The sequence below is a fragment of the Canis lupus genome, chromosome 31 (genome assembly GCF_003254725.2).
Source record: "Canis lupus dingo isolate Sandy chromosome 31, ASM325472v2, whole genome shotgun sequence".
NCBI classification, from domain to species: Eukaryota; Metazoa; Chordata; class Mammalia; order Carnivora; family Canidae; genus Canis; species Canis lupus.
Genome location: NC_064273.1, coordinates 33071382 through 33087929, shown reverse-complemented (window position 1 = coordinate 33087929; position 16548 = coordinate 33071382). Strand labels below are relative to the sequence as shown.

Sequence of the window (16548 nt, the reverse complement as noted above, 5' to 3'; positions counted from 1 at the left end):
GGGGAGGCTGGGAGGTGATGGCTGGGACACCCCTCTGTGCTGCCCTGGGGAGGACAGGTGGCAAAGTCAGGTGCACCTTCCAGAGCTCTGATAAGGCTCTTCCTTGGGGCCATAATTTGTGTGTGACCTGGAAGGAGATCACACCTCCATACCTCCATACTTCCATACCAGGAGAGTCCATTCCTAAGAGTCCGTTTGTATCAAAAATACCTGTTTTGATAGCCGCTGCTGTGATTGTCAAGGGAGATACATACACATTGATATGTGAGCTATAAAGAGTCAAACCCAGCAAGCCAGGACTATTTGCTGAAAGCCAGATTCTGGGTTTCAGCCTTGGAGAAGAGACTTATTTCCCTACTAGGTGGGAGACAGGGATCAACCTTGAAGGAATGCTCTTTTGAGTCAGAAAGCCCTTTACGGTGCAGGTGAAAAGCTTGCACTGGCTCTGGGGAAACAGGGCAGTTCCCAGAGCAGCACTGAGGATCCAGCTGTGCTCCTGTGCTGTCAGAAGAGGTGGTTGCTGGTTGTCTCCCTGTGAGAGGTTCTTGGGCCCTTGGGGATAGAGACCCGAGTTCCCCATTCCCTGCCCTCTTGGTTTGCTGAATTGTGACCTTCATGGCCACTCCATTCTCTAACCCCACAGCCGTGGGAACAGGGCACTTGTTCCAGCCATCCTGCCGGGTCCTACTTCACAGGCCCCCTCCCCACATGTTCTGCCCCCTCCCTTCTTTCTGCCTTGAGTGACCCGTCCCTGAGCTGTTGGTCCCAGTCTACTTTTCCCCTCTTTCCTAGCCTTCCTTCCCAAATGCGTCACTGATTCCTGAGTCTGCTGACTGCTTACCCAGTCAAGTCGCTGTGTCATTTAGTCTTACCCCACAGCTGTCCAAGACTGTTTACTGACTTCACAGACAAGGACACGTGGACATATTACTGCTCTGTTCATTTATCTTCCTTCTCTTCCCAGGCTTGCTTCTATTTGTTTTTCCCAGATGTTCCTGGTTCAAAGTGCACCCTCTTTCGTGATCCCTTTGTTAGGTTAGCATTTAGATCCATCTCTCTCCTACCTACTCTTATAAATTATTGGCACATAGGCATATCGTTTTACATTCTGGTTTTTGTGGTCATGATTTTATGGTGTTTCATGGTTTTTTGGGTTGTGTCAGTTGTAACTACTAGAAACCCTTTCTCCTTCTCTCCTGTAAGTACCCTCTTTCCTTCTCAAACACATGCCTTTTGGAGCCGTGGTCCCATTCATAGGAAAGCTCTGGTGTGTGCCATCAGGGCCATTCTGTAATCTTGTCTCTCCTACTCCATTAGCACACAATCCGTGTACTGTGACACCCATCTTGAATGTTATCAAAAGAGGCTGAAGGGTTGAGCCAGCAAATACAGCCTTGATTTTCGCTTTTCAGCTGGTGCTCTTCTAGGGTTTCTCAGAAACTTAAATGACTCCATCAGAGTTCTCAACCTAGTGATACTCATTGTTACCAGTCGAGTGGCAAGGCAGTGCAGCTATGCATGTTCTCCTCTATCAGGTGCTATATAAAACCTGTATCCCAGCTCATGGCCAAAAATGCACTCTTTGCTTTCCCCCTGGCTAGACTATTACCACAGAGATCTGCACAAGCTATGTGATACAGGAATGCAAGATGTTCCCAGATCTCTATGTCTTTGATAGAGGATATTAGAATACTGTAGGAGGGTCTGGAGGAAAACAAGGAGAATGAATGACTTAATCACATTAGGGTTGACTCCAAAACTTCTTTCCATTGAGTATGGCTTTATTGGTTGGTCCTGGACAATAGCTCTTGGTCTGTCTTCACATTAGCATCTAGGTTCACTGATAGCAGGCAGATCTCATCTTTTCCCTCCCACCTCAGCCAGGGCCCTTTAGCACTACTTTGCAAACATGGCATGGATCCTGCAGAATGATAATGAGCTTTTCCATGGTCCAAGTTCTGGTCCATTAAAAAAATAAAGTGAGCAAGTGGACTTGGTGAGGGCTAGAGGATGTTCATCTCTAAGCTTGATGAAAGCAGAATACAAAACTTGGTGGACCTAACACAGGAAGGAGAATAGAATATATATATTATCTTGATTCACTGGCAACCAGTTCCAGCTCCCAGTAAATGAAGTGCTGGTATGGAAGGACCCAAAACCAGTAAAACTCCCTATTTTTAGTTTTGTGCTTTTTGATCTGGATCATGGCATTAAGCACATTTCTGTGGTAACCCTAAGCTGCCCATGAATGGCTTTTATAAATTTCAGTTTCTAAAACACATAGAAAAAAATGGAACTGATGCCAGAAAGCAGCCCTTCTCTGACATGGGACCTTCTGCCAAGTGTATGAGTTAATTACCTCGAAGATCACGGTTCAAGAGAAATGGAGAGTATATTGAAATGAGTGCCAAAAATTAAATGTAAAATCTGTTCTTAGTAGAAGTTCTATGTCCTATTGTTAGAGACACATCGCAAATGTGCATGGAGTCCTAATTTCCCAAACAGCCCAGGAGTAGGACTGCCCAGAGCTGGCCATGCTGTGGGGTGGGAGGTGTGGCTGGAGGGGCCCCCCTCATGACCTCCTGTCTCACTGTGGCTTCATTCAATCTTTCCCCGGTGTCCCTTCCCCCTCCCACTGGAGGGGGGCTCAGTGCCCACAGTGCGTGAGCGGTAGCAGATAAGGCAACATTGGACCAGAATTTCATGAACGAAAACAAAAGCCTACTTATCTTCCATAGCAATATGTTTATGAACATGTTAATCATTGTTCATATAAACATCTCAAATTCTTGGCTAAAAGTCAGACTTGGTGTTGTTTAGGTCCTGACTTATTTTCAAGGGAGGATGGAACATAGTTATACATCCTAAGAAGGATTTATGAATAAAAAGTTTCAAAATATTTTTCTCTTAGTAGTTGGGTGTTTAATTTTTTTCAGCCACACTTCATGAGGAATACTTTTATGATTAAAGTGGTAGTGGACCAACCTACTGACATTCGCTGTTCATTCTCTTAGCATTCTCTCTGGTGAAACCCAAATTAGAGCTCTTTGCGTGCATTTATTCATTTGTACTGACACGCTCAGATAATAATTTTGAGATTATTATCTGTAGGAACACAGATTCCTGCCTAGAAGCAAGTTGTTATAGTTGCCTTGCTGGTCCAGTTTTCTTTCTGAGACAATTCTCAAACTGAAACTGGCTGACCATGTTTTAGACAAAATGCAACTGGATAAGTCTCCACGTGCAAAGTGCTCCCAGAGACTTAAGTTGAAATACAGTTGTAAATTGATAGCGGCTGCAGATTTAATTCCCATGGGCAACCCCAGCACCAGGAAAGTGAGAATCTGAGGAGCTGAGTGGGAAGAGGCTTATGGTCCAAACTGCAAAAATGCCAGTGGAAGAGTTTACAAAGAAAAATTATCTAACTCAACCAAAGCTATAGAGGGTAGGATTTCATAGACCACACTGGTTGAGATGCTTGTAGCCAAACAGACCAAATAAATTAAGGCAATTCTGTGTTGAATTTCACGTTGCATTTCAGTGGTATTCTCTTTGGGATCCAAAAATAGGAAGAGATGCATCTTTTTTTAACGTAGTCAGACTTTCTGAAGACTGGTCAAACTACCAGTCTAAAGCAGGGTCAAATCCTCTGTTTAAAGAGAGGCTTCAAACAAATTGCACTGCCCTTCAAGTGAGATTTTACAGTGATTTCCAGGTGTCTGGCAACAGAAATACCTGAAGTATCTGGCTGTGGCTTTCAATTGGTTCAGAATGACACATGGCATTGAAGTGAGTACCCATCAATTTAAGAAGACATAGTTTTGAAGTGGTTCTTTAATGAGATTTCATGTAGAAATCATTTTATGTATGCAAGACTATGCGTGGTAATGTGTGGGAGTATATTTTTGAAAGAACCTTGAAATGACTTAGAGTCTTCATAATCATTAATAGAACTTGCACTGAGGATGCAGAAGTAAAGTTTGCATTGTAAAGTGCAATGAAGATTTATGAGACAAATGATAATGCATTGCAAATACAAAGAAATCATTGGTATATGCTTCGGCTCTTATGCTCATCGTTAATGTGTTGCATGGGCAATACTATTTCAGTCTTGCAGTTGATTTCATGAAATTCTTTTAGAGAAATTCTAAATTCATTTAGAGAAAAAGAGAAAGTAGATACTGACATAGGAAAATAACTGGACACTTAAAACTGGTGTAATATAACTGGGTGAGATTATAAAAAGAAAATGAGGGGTCATTGAGAGAGCCAGCTGATGGATAAGATGACCATGCCCATTTCCAAGGAGGAAGAGAAAGGAACACGAGTGTCAGTTGGTGGACTTAGGGGCAGACCTCAAGCAAGAATTGGTGGGCTTATCAAATCTGTGAGCACTGTTTTGGATGGTTCATGAAGATAACAAAGGGATGAATTTAAGTTGGTTGCAGATGGAAGCAGGTCAAAGTAGATTGTTAGAAACTCTAAAAAATGGTCTTGACCTGTGATTGTAAGAAGTTTCCTTGGAAGACTCAGCAAACCCTGCAAGAGTCTGTCAGTGCGAGTTGTCAGATCAATGGGTGAAAATGTTAAATCAGTAAAATAAACAAAACAATAATTTCTAAGTAAAATCCAAACCTGGGCAGCCCGGGTGGCTCAGTGGTTTTAGCACTGCCTTCAGCCCAGGGCATGATCCTGGGCTCCTGGGATCAAGTCCCACATCAGGCTCCCCGCATGGAGCCTGCTTCTTCCTCTGCCTATGTCTCTGCCTCTCTCTCTCTCTCTCTCTCTCTCTCTCTCTCTCTCATATGGATAAATAAAATCTTTAAAAACAAAACAAAACCCAAATCTAATGGGATACAGGTTGGATATTTCTTTGAATTACTGGATTTTCTTCCACAATATTTATTCTCATATACACAAAAGTCACAACATTCACAAAAAACACAGAACACAAAATTTCTATTATAAAATTACATTATTGATCTTTCAGTCAATTTATTTGTCTTTGCAGATTTACCTTATGACCCACCCAGGAGATCAGCCTGGACTAGTCACGGCCACCCCACCCCCCAGTCAAAAGGTACAGTGTTGGCTCAGCTGCTTGAATCTGCAGGTCACTAGGCAGCAGATAACCATTGATAGAACACAACGATTTCTGCAGCAAATCTATGCTTTTTTTAATGCATAAAATGTTTGTTCCAGTGGCAGCAAAATGCAACTGATCTTTAAGTGCAATGATTCTTTTTCTGCTGGGGTTATACCTACTTCTATATTTTTATAACAAAAAGAAACAAATGATGTGTTTCAACATGGACAAAGGCAAGTGTCATGAGATTTCTGCGCACAGATTAAATACTGGGTGATTTCCTAATCTTGGCCATGTTTAAAAGTATCCCTAGCTTTATTTTCCTAGTGATTTCTCTTTCTGTTTCATTTAGACTATGATTCATTTTCATTGGTTTCTCAAAAGAATTTTTTTTTTTTTAGTTTCAGAAACAGTGCTGTATATTTTTTAAATAATGGAAGTGTCCTCTCTTTTTATGTCACAATGTCAATGTTTGGTTTCATTACAAAGGAAATTTTCTTGCTGTTAAATGCTGCTTATAGGACTAAGATGTTATATATAAGAGTAAGACTATTATGTTAATAACTAAGATAATGGATAGGATGGTAATATAACAGCATCAAAGACTAGTGGCCAAATAGAAGCTACAGCTAACTCTGTCTTTTGTTTTTGGATTTTCAGCTGCTCAACCATCTCCTTCCGCAGTGCCCAAAACTGAAGACCAGCGTCCTCAGTTAGGTATGTTTCAGGGAACATCCTGCTGGCCATCAAAAAAGAAGTTGGTTTAGTAGCATATTTCTAAAATGTGTTACTTTCTAAATGAAATCAATGGAATTTTGTCTTCTTTTTCATGGTTCCATGTATAAAATGTGGACCAAGTCATCAGTCTTTTCACTAGAGATAACTTGAGATTTTGCTAAAACATTTCCAAAACCTATGCAGTAAATATGGAAAAAACACCCTGTGGCACACAGGCTGTGTCTTTGTGACAAATGAGTTCTTTTCATTTCACCTTCAGGTCATGTGCAGCATGCCAGCATTTGTGCCAGGCCCAGTGTGGAGCACAGTAGACGGCTGATAGTGCCAGTGTGCTGAACAGCACAGGCAACGTGGCCCCCAGGCCAGGCCAAGTGGGGATGTAACACGTTTGCCCAGTTTATGTCCAGGGATGGAGAGTGCCAGGTGTCGGGAGCTCTGAGCCAAATCTGTGCTTGGCCACTAGCTTAAGAGGCCTTTAACAAGAAACTTCTCTCAGATTCCATGTGACATCTTATTCAATAAAGGAAGTGGTGCTGGGTAACTTTGGTGTGTTCAACTCTGAAATCTGGAAACACAAGTGGGTCAGCATTATGCCTGTAGTGACATCATACCGAGTCATGACTAGGTCTCTGAGATTTGACTTCTTTTTTTTTTTTTTTTTTTTTGCTGTAGATCCTTATCAGATTCTTGGACCAACAAGTAGCCGCCTTGCCAATCCAGGTGAGATAATGCTGGTGGTTTTGCTCCTTATAGAGTTACCTTTTTGGCAGTGGCTGTTTTGAAAGATGAACTTGTATTGGTGAGAAATCCCTTCAACAGAACAAAGTTGAGTTTTAGATCTCACTGGATTATTTGCCAAAGTGGAAAAAAATGGGTCATGTTATAAATTAAGACTTTAGCTTCAGCAAAGAGCAGTATCACCTAATCTAAGCCCTATTGGTTCCCTTGGGCCGCCATAACAAAATGCCACAAATGGAGGTTTACACAACAGACATTTATTATCTCACAGTCTGGAGGCCAGAAGTCCAAAATTGAAGGTGTCAGGTGTCAGGCAGGCAGGGTTGGTTCCGTCTGAGGACTGTGAAGGACGGATCTGTTCCAGACGTCTCTCCTTGGCTTGTCAATGGTCATTGTATCCTTGTATCTCTTTTACCTGTCTCCTCTGTGCATGTGTTTCTGGGTCCAAATTTCCCTTTATAAGGACCCCAGTCATATTGGATTAGAACATACCCTGGTGTTAGTTTCACTTGGTCACCTCTGCAAAGACCCTATTTCCAAACAAGGTCACATTCTGAGATCCTGAAGGTTAGGATTCCAGCATATGCATTTTGGGGGAACACAGTTCAGCCTATCACACAAACTGATCAAATAATATCTTGAAAAGGAGAACCTTAACTACAACCATGAGGCATCAGACTTAGGATCATCGTCAATGAATAGCCTGTTTTTGAACTTAGAGGCTAGCACCAAGTGCGAGTCCCTAATTGGCCCACTTGTGACCCGTACCTTGCCAGGGATCATCACCTGTCATCACATTTCAGTGCCCACCGAACTGTTTTATTTGTTTGTATTCAGATTAGAACCAGCTGTGCTGGCATCAACTTCAGAAATTCATGGCATATGCTGTGTATTCTCAACAGCACATTCAAATGCCAAGATGACACAGGCATATTGCAAGTACAAGCTGGAATGTATATTTCCTAAACACTGAGGCCCAAACAGGGTTGGAAACCGAGGAGTCCAGATTCAATCAGCATGCATCCCCACAAGGGAATCTATATTTTGAGAACATGAAATATCATCATTATTGAGTGTCTTGAGCTTTGGCATTCAATTTTAGGTACCATTAACCAGTTCAGCAAATACCTTTTAGGCATCTGAGCAGTTAGAAGGGGCTGTTTTGTTTACTACTGCACCCTGGGGACTGGACCAGGTGCTCAACCATTATTTGTTGAAGAAATGAATGGCAAGGAATAAGGAGATAGCATCCTTGACCCTCAGGGACCTTATATTTTGGCAGAGAAATAAACATGGGTGATGACAGCCCTGTCCACTGTTCATGGAGCCACAGGTGCTTGTCTCTTCAGTGAGCATCCAACTGGTGGCCAAGGCGCCTGGGTCCCTGGTTCCCCCCTCATCCCTATGACCGCTGCATAACTGTTCAAATAAAAATGATTACTATGTTTTGAGATGACTATTATCAGTTGTGCTTCAGGAAGACTGATCTGGCTGCAGTGTTCAGGATAGATTAGAAAGAGGAAAGGCCCGGAAGCGGAAGCACTCTGGGGACGTTAGTACAATAATGTGAAATAACAAATAGCTCCCACCCTGTGTAATGCCTGGGCAGGCGCTCCTGTGTTGGCGCCGCCACATGACAGCCCTGGCGGCTCATTATCTTCATCCTACAGAAGAGGAATTAGAGGTCCAGAGACATTAGGTAACTTTCCCTGGGTCACACAGCCAATAAGAAGGGAGGTGGGATTTGAGCCCTGACTCTTTGTCTCCAAGGCCTGGTTTTATTTCCTTTCCCTACATCACCTCTGGATAGGCAAGAGGGAGGAGGCACTGTTTGGAGAAGGGACGCCAAGAGAGTAGAAGGGAGGGGTTTCCATTTAGTTCAACGACTCTTTAGGCGCCAGGAAAACATCTCGGTCCATAGTGGGTCAGCAGCTCAGGACTGGCGGGTGAAGACTGCACTTTGTATCACAAAGACCATCCTCACTGGCCCTGGGGAGAGTAGCAACATCCCCACCTGGGGCTGGAAGGTAAAGATTTCTGTCCCTCCGTTTACAATGAATTAATTAGACCTTCTCTCTCCATCTCTCCTTGGGCCACACGTCAGTTGTATTCGTGTGGCTTTCTCCCCACAAACCGGAATGTCTTTTATCTTTCTGTGAATGAGAACATCTCTTCCTGTTTGATTCTGTTTTCCCATTCTCTGGTAAATAAATCCTTCATTACTGAAAATTGCTGCCTTTGCTCTTTGTACCATGCAAACTGTTCTTAATCATTTTAAATGGAAAGGTGACATCATAGTGTATAAATGTGCAAGATCATCACAGCATCTCAATGTCTCAATGAGAGTTATTTGATGTGCATTGGATGGGCCGTATTTCTCCTGCTGAGAGGTATGTCCCTGCATAATTAGGACAGGGACCACATATACACCACGCAGCAGCTTTATGTCGCATCAGGATGGCTGCACATCTACTGTAGCTTCTCTAATGAACTGAAGTTGCCTTTCCATGAAAAAGCATTTTCTCAGGTGGTGTGCAGGGGCTCCCTCGATGTTAACTGGATGCTCTTTAATGATGGGCATGAAATGTATCCAGCTTCATGCATACCCAGAAACCAATGTTCTGGGATGTTTTGCCATTTGTTAGAAGGTAGGAGTGTCTAGTCTCCCACTGGGAACCTCCCAAGCTCCAGGCCCAGGGAAGGGACAACCTGGAGAGGAGTTAGGAGTGTGGAGGTGTGCGCAGAAACTCAGACCTGAGAGCAATGGTTTATGCTGTGATTTGGCGTCCAAGCTTGGAGGCTGGGTTTCAACCCTTGCTGACCTTGGACAGAATAAGTCAGAAATCGGTCTGTTTTCTGGGCTCTAATTTCCTCACCTCTACAATGGGCTGTCAGATGAACCGATGGGGATTAAAAATATCAAATGTTCAGAACAGTGCTTGGCACATGGTAGGCTCTCAGTGGCCTCCGGCCAGCCCTGAGAACATGGTTCAAAGTCCTTCACAGCCAATGAAGGCTGCATGGGGGGACATTTGGCTTCCTTTTTCAGCTTGTAGCTATAGGCAAGGTGTGTGCCTCTCTTTCAACTCTTGATTTTCAGCTCAAATTATGATAAGACCCCCTCATGATTGAGTTTATCCTCATAGTGACCCAGCCAGATAGTAGCATTGCAGTCACCCCCAGTTTACAGATGGAGGCACTGAGGCACAGAGAATTGGGTGAGTTGCCCGAGGTCCCATGTGTGCCAGCACCAGGACTCAGCAGAAGCGGCGATGATTCCAAAGTGGTGCTTCCGACCACCCTAGTGCCTTGCACTCTCCTAAGTCTTGTGTGAGCCACACCAAGCCTGGGACACGCCTGCCACCTGGAGCTTAACATGGTGGAGGGGCCAGGCTGTGTGCACCCGTTTCTCTGCAGCGTGCCCAGCGAAGGGTCCCCAGATGGCTGCCACCGTGGTGCCTATTGGGCCCCTCTCTGCTTTCTTTGCCCTCTGTTGGGAGGTGGCTGCTGTGTCCTGCTCTGGGGATCCCCACCCCACTGGAGCCACAGCTGCTGAGTCATTCCCAGCCCTGCTTCTCCGTGCTTTAGAAACCTTTTAGATATTTTGCCTTTTTCAATTCAGTCGTTCTTTTTTGCTACTGTTATTTCTCTTCTTTTAATTGCATTAAGAGACCACTTTCCTTCTAAAAATTAAAGGATTGCATTCATCTATTCCAGGCTGCATCCCTCCTCCCTTCATCCCATTGGGCTCTTCTGGGGGTGGGCAGCTGATATCTTTGTGTTTCTAACCAGTCCTGGCTTTTGGGTTAATCCTGGACAAAACCAGGGCAAAAGTTGCTACTCCCCTCTGATGTTGCAAGGCTGCCACCCAGATAGGGCAAGAAAACAGATGTGAAGGGTTTTCCGGAAGGAAGGTGAGGGACCAGAGGGAGGTGGCAGGGCTGCTGGAGGGCAGATCCCAAATGTTAGAGCTTCTCTTCCACTGGTTGGCTTGGCCAGTGAGCAACTCAGGCCCCTCTTAGGCTTCCTATCCTTGTTTTGGATTCCCTATTAGATGTTCTGAGATGTACCTTTATCAAAATGTTACTGTTTTAATAAACTGCTTTTGAAATTTGTGGCCACAGGGAACTTCATTAATCTACCATTGGCTGAGTTCTCAGCAGCCACAGTGTATCCTTGACAATTTCTGCACAGCGAGAAAATCTGCCCTATATATATATATAACAAATTTTGTTATGAATATTACATTTAATGATTAATAAGCTTGATATCATGTTGTATTTTGTAACATTTATTTATACAGGAGGCAATTTTGCATTTTTGCATTTGTTCTCAGGTTTGGAAGCTGATGAATTTTGTTTATAGATCTCTTATTTTCATAGACCCTTGAAATGCTCAGAGGCCTGAGCCTGGCTAATGGGTAACATGGTCTAGTAAGAAATTGCTCATCTTTGAATTTCCAGCCATGAACTTAGGTCCCTGACTTCCTCCTTCAGGAGCAGGAGAGATAGGAAACCACTTTTGTCCACTTGTTCTCCCATACACGTTTACAAAGGAAGTAGGCCAGGGATAGATTCCTAAGAACAATGCCAAGGTTTGAATAAATACCAAGTATTTTTCTGGCTATTTAGGAAGGTCTGTGTATTTATGCAAAATCTGTGGAACTGCTCTCTCTGTGGGAGAAGGTTGACAGTGAATATTTATTTTCAGACAAGTCTATGTGTTTACATTAAAGCATACATTGGAATGTTAAATAAAAAATCCATGTTTTTCCCTATTCCCAGGTCCTATATGGAATCTTTTTCAAGTAGTAATCCTTTGGTTACAATATCTATACTAAAACCATATGGTTTTCTCATACCATTCTTTGTATTTTTTAAAATGCATATTAATAAGATGTTGGGGGCAACAAAACTTGATTGGGAACAGTTTGAATATGTGGTTCGGAAAAAGCATACGCTTCCATTGAGATGAGCGACAAGCTGTTAATATATTTCAAATGTGTTGTGAGACTGAAAATGATAATTTTCCAGAACACATTCAGAAAAGGCTGACCTTTCTCACGATGCTATTGTATGGATGAATTCACAAACATACCCATTTCCATGTAGCCAATGCGGAAACAAGGATTTACGAGTTGGACAGTTTATATAGGGAGCTAGTGAGAGGGGAGGATTTAGGAAAAAAAACATTTATAATTGACCTTTACATGACATCAGTTCCCTGAAGAGTTGCCAGTTAAAGTTACCTTAATCATTTTATCACATCTATTGATATTTACTGATAGTGTAACATAAAGTAATCTTTTTGGTATAAGCCCAAGGCAGTGCTGTAGCTGGAGTTTGGGGGAAAAGACATGCCTCTTAGTTGCTTTTAAAGCTTCTAAAATCTGTTCAGCACATCTTAGCTTCTCCTGGTGCTCCAGATTGCTGTTGATATTTACATGCTTCCCTCCTGTGGGGAGCCATAAATCATCTTAAAGTAGTGTAACATGGTGGCTAGAATCTTGGGCCTGGGTTTTTCTCGGAATTTAATAAAACCTAAAAGCCACATCCACATGTCTCCAATGGGATCAAAAAAATTCTGACCGTGCACCCCCAGCTAAATGAGATCTCACTGATGAAGCTGGAGTCTTGCTTGGTCCCCCCGAAATGGCTTGCAGCCACGCACCACTGCCGTTCTTCTTCTGGAAACTCTTCTGAACACAATTGGCATCGCAATGCAGGGGCAACACGTGGATTTCCGTTACGATGCAGTTGCCTAAGTACTGGAAATAGGTGATCTGGTTTGAAAAAGAGCCAACTTTTTTCTAAACTTCCTCATTCTGAGTGGGTTAATTCTGTTCTAGGAAAAGTTTTGACAGAATTGCTTTCTGGGTGCCAGCAAAATGTTATGTTAGAAATAACGGTGTTTACTTCCATTCTCTATGTTTTTCCATAAACTTTTAGAAGTTCATTTCCTAAATCTGACTTTTATTATTTTACTTGACCTAGCCAATATAAATGGTATTAAGTCATTATTGCCATCGACATAATGGCACTTTTTGCCTCACAAAATAGGAAAAATAAATGCTTTTGCCTCTGAAACGCAAAGTTGACTTGGCTAAGGAAGGAAGTCAGAAATTTACAACCTAAACTTTGTACCATAGGAATTCTTTGCATTTTATAAAGAACTTGGATCTCTGGATCCCCCTGATAGTCTCCAAGGATCCTCACCCCGGGTCAGATCCCCTAGACACGGAGCTTGCGATAAGGATATACTTGTGCAAGTGATCAGTTAAGTGGAGGTTTTTGGGAGAGAGGTGGCCATGAAGCAGGATAGTGCAGGGCTCAGGCTACGGGGGCTGGTGGCCTTAAGCAGAACCTTGCCATGGTCTGGTCCCACGAGGAGCTCTGGAGTTTGAACAGCATCACAGAATCAGCCCCTCCTGGAGCAAGGAGACCTGCCTCTGGCCCATGGTGTCAGCCCCTCTGGCCATGGGCTACCTGGGGTGGGTGAAGCATCTCCTGTTCAGCCAAGGCCAGTTTTCTGGAGAAGGGGGAGGGAGGCCTTGGGACAAGAGCTGTGGCCACCCCCAGCAGCTAAGGGATGGGTGCGCAGGCCAGGTTAAGGGGATTTGCATGGCACAGCACCAGCACCCACTTCTGTCGCTGGAGAAACAATGCTGTTAGCTCAGAGCCTGTTCTCACTGGTGTCCCGTTTCCTTTTCCCACCTCCTTAGGGAGTGGACAGATCCAGCTTTGGCAGTTTCTCCTGGAGCTCCTGTCAGATAGCTCAAACTCTAACTGCATCACCTGGGAAGGCACCAATGGGGAATTCAAGATGACCGATCCTGATGAGGTTGCCCGGCGCTGGGGAGAACGGAAGAGCAAACCCAATATGAACTACGATAAACTCAGCCGCGCCCTCCGTTACTACTATGACAAAAATATCATGACCAAAGTCCATGGGAAGCGCTATGCCTACAAGTTTGACTTCCATGGGATCGCCCAGGCCCTGCAGCCCCACCCTCCAGAATCATCTCTGTACAAGTACCCCTCGGACCTCCCTTACATGGGCTCCTATCACGCCCACCCACAGAAGATGAACTTTGTGGCTCCGCACCCCCCGGCCCTCCCTGTGACATCATCCAGTTTTTTCGCCGCCCCGAACCCCTACTGGAATTCGCCAACTGGAGGTATCTACCCCAACACTAGGCTTCCAGCCAGCCATATGCCTTCTCATCTGGGCACCTACTACTAGAGCCCTGACGGAGGCCTTTCCCAACAGCATACGATCACCAAGAAATTGCCACAAACTCTATTGGAGAACGTGAATCAAAAGTGCCTCAAGAGGAATGAAAAAGCCTGACTGGCGCTGGGGAAGGAAGCCAGGGAAGAGATCCAAAGACTCTTAGTGGGAGGGGATTACTAAAGTATTACTACAGGAACAAAGAGGATGCTACAGATGTAATGTACATGGACATACCACATGTGGACCAAGCTTATAAGAGACGTTGTAAGTAGAAGCATGGAGTCACAAGGACAAAGTGCCAAAGAAAGTGTTCTTAAGGAGTGTACAAACTCCAGAGAAGAGTTTGGGGTCCTGCTCATGCAAATGGGGAGGGGGGGTGAAAGCAAAGCAATAGTGGTAACACGGTCTTGACCTAACATACCATTGAAATGTCATTTTAAGAAAACTACCTGTATTTAAAAATAGAAACATATCAAAAATTTGAAAAAGGACGAAAGAAAGAGAAAGAAAGAGAGAGACTGGCCTGTGAACAGATGGCCATGTGGAACTCAGCAGCACTTGCTGTTTGGGGTGAAATCCGATTCATTCCATTGGGTGGAGAGCCACCAGCTGTCGCCAGCTGTGAAGGTGACCCAAAGCTGCCAACCCCTTGACAGCATCCTGAGAACTGCGAGCCCGGCAGGGCGGCGGGGCTGCGAATGTGTGTGCGGACAGCGAGCGAGTGGTGTAGACGGAGGGCTGGAGAAGGTGGAAGAGGAGGGAGCCGAGGAGGAGGCCACAGGGTGGGGAGAGACACTTGTCAAGCAGTAGAGACTGGACTTAGGACAGTACGGAGACTGGAGAATCGAGTGGAGGAGACTTGCGGGTTCATCGGTCAGTGTTCTACCAAACACAGGGTTAAGAGGAAGAGTACCGCACGGTGGAGGAGGACGGGAGGGGGACGTAGTAGAATGCAGAAACAAAAAATATGCATCTCTCTTTTTTTTTGTTTGTTTGTCAAAAGAAAATTTTAACTGGAATTGTCTGATATTTAAAAGAAACATTCGGGACCTCATCATGATGTGGGGGCTCTGCTCCCCACTGGGTCAGGTAAGAGGCGGCCTTCTTGGCTGCTGCCATCCGAAACCACCTAGGCATTGGGTTAGGCGGAGGCTCCGGTTTTCCTTTTGAGTCGCGAACGCTGTGCGTTTGTCAGAATGAAGTATACAAGTCAATTGTTTTGTTTTGTTTTGTTTTGTTTTTTTTCCTTTTTATATAATAATTATATAACTTATGCATTTATACACTACGAGTTGATCTCGGCCAGCCAAAGATACACGACAAAAGAGACAATCAATGATAGAATGTGGCCTTGAATTTTAACTCTGTATGCTTGATGTTTACAATATGAAGTTATTAGTTCTTAGAATGCAGAATGTATGTAATAAAACAAGCTTGGCCTCGCATGGCAAATCAGATTTACACAGGAGTCCGCATTTGCACTTTTTTTTTTAAGCGACTAAAGTAGCCTAACAAAACGCGTGCTGAACTTTGGGTTTTGTGTTATAATTTTGTTTCGTCCAGGAACTCGATGCGAGGGCGAGCCAAGCAAATAGGATGTTTAGTGCCCAAACGGCCTTGGCCTCTCCAGGTCCTTCTTGCTCACTTTCTCTTACTCATTCCTAGCCTCTCCTGGAGCAGAAGGACCAAAGGTTTTGCGTTGGGACCTCCATATTTGCACCCAGAATGGAAAGAGGCATCTAGCGCTGAGGTTGTGACAAATTCCAAATAAGCGCCTGGTCACAAGTCACCCTGAATTCCTGCTGTGATCATGTTTGTTGAATGGTGAACAAGCCACTGCTCTTAATGCTAACTGCATTCCTGTTGGTCAGTAAAGCTTCACGGATAGCCACAATTTCTCACTCTAAAGAAATAAGCGACAGCTTCTGAATTTGCCATTTGGCTTCCCTTTCAGAGGACCTCGCCAGGTCTTCCCACACCAGGAGGACCTGGGTGTCCTGGTTTGGGATTCACCAGTCTCCAGACACTGTGATCTAAGGTCGACTTCCCTTGACATCTTTTCTGTGTGTCACACATGCCTCCCAACCTTGGCCAAGGTGAAGGCAGTTTCAGACACTGAGCAACTTCTTAGCCTGAGTCAGTTTCTGAATTGGCCCATTTCATAGCTGTTTTGGGGCTTGTTTTGCACTTTGTAATCCTTTTGCTATGATTAAATCAAGTTGCCAAACCTCTGTGCTATGGATATTTTGGCAGTGGTCTTTAAAGTCAGTAGGATCTGATTACCGAAGCTTCAGACACTCTGCATTACTTGGATTAGAAGGAGTCCAACCATCAATCATTTTGCAGCAGTTTGGGAAAGGTCCATAAAGTGCCTGTATCTCCTTAGGGAGAAAAAATAAATAAAAGCATAAAAGTTGGCAGCTGGGGTGACCCAAACTTTTCTAATGGAAAAGATCGGTCATCTTTATTTTGGAATGCAAAGCCAAGGACACCTACCTACATTCTGCATATAAAGATGAGTTTACTTGAATCACCACTCAGTTCCACTCCTTCAAGATTATATCATGAGCAAAATAATAAAAATAAGACCTGATTATCATACTCAGTTTTAGCAGATGTTTTCAATTAGGTTCTCCAGCACGCCCCTCCCCAACCCAGATTATTAGCAAGCTTTATGACAAGCATGAGCAACTGGGATAATTTCGGATAACATGATAATGCTGTGTTCTCTCAAATAAATAATTCTTAAATTA

At 43.9% G+C, this 16548-nt stretch overlaps 1 protein-coding gene across 7 annotated transcripts in view; it reads left to right on the top strand.

Annotated features, from left to right (window-relative positions):
* ERG (ETS transcription factor ERG) overlaps positions 1–15256 on the top strand; it is a 186149-nt gene extending 170893 nt beyond the window's left edge. For all 7 annotated transcript variants that reach the window (XM_025449910.3, XM_035709181.2, XM_025449911.3 and 4 more), the window contains 4 exons: positions 5012–5080; positions 5747–5803; positions 6497–6544; positions 13284–15256. In XM_025449910.3, the coding sequence (XP_025305695.1) occupies positions 5012–5080; positions 5747–5803; positions 6497–6544; positions 13284–13804 (695 nt within the window). In that variant the 3' untranslated portion in view covers positions 13805–15256. The remainder of the gene's footprint in view (positions 1–5011; positions 5081–5746; positions 5804–6496; positions 6545–13283) is intronic.
* The last annotated feature ends 1292 nt before the right edge of the window (positions 15257–16548 follow it).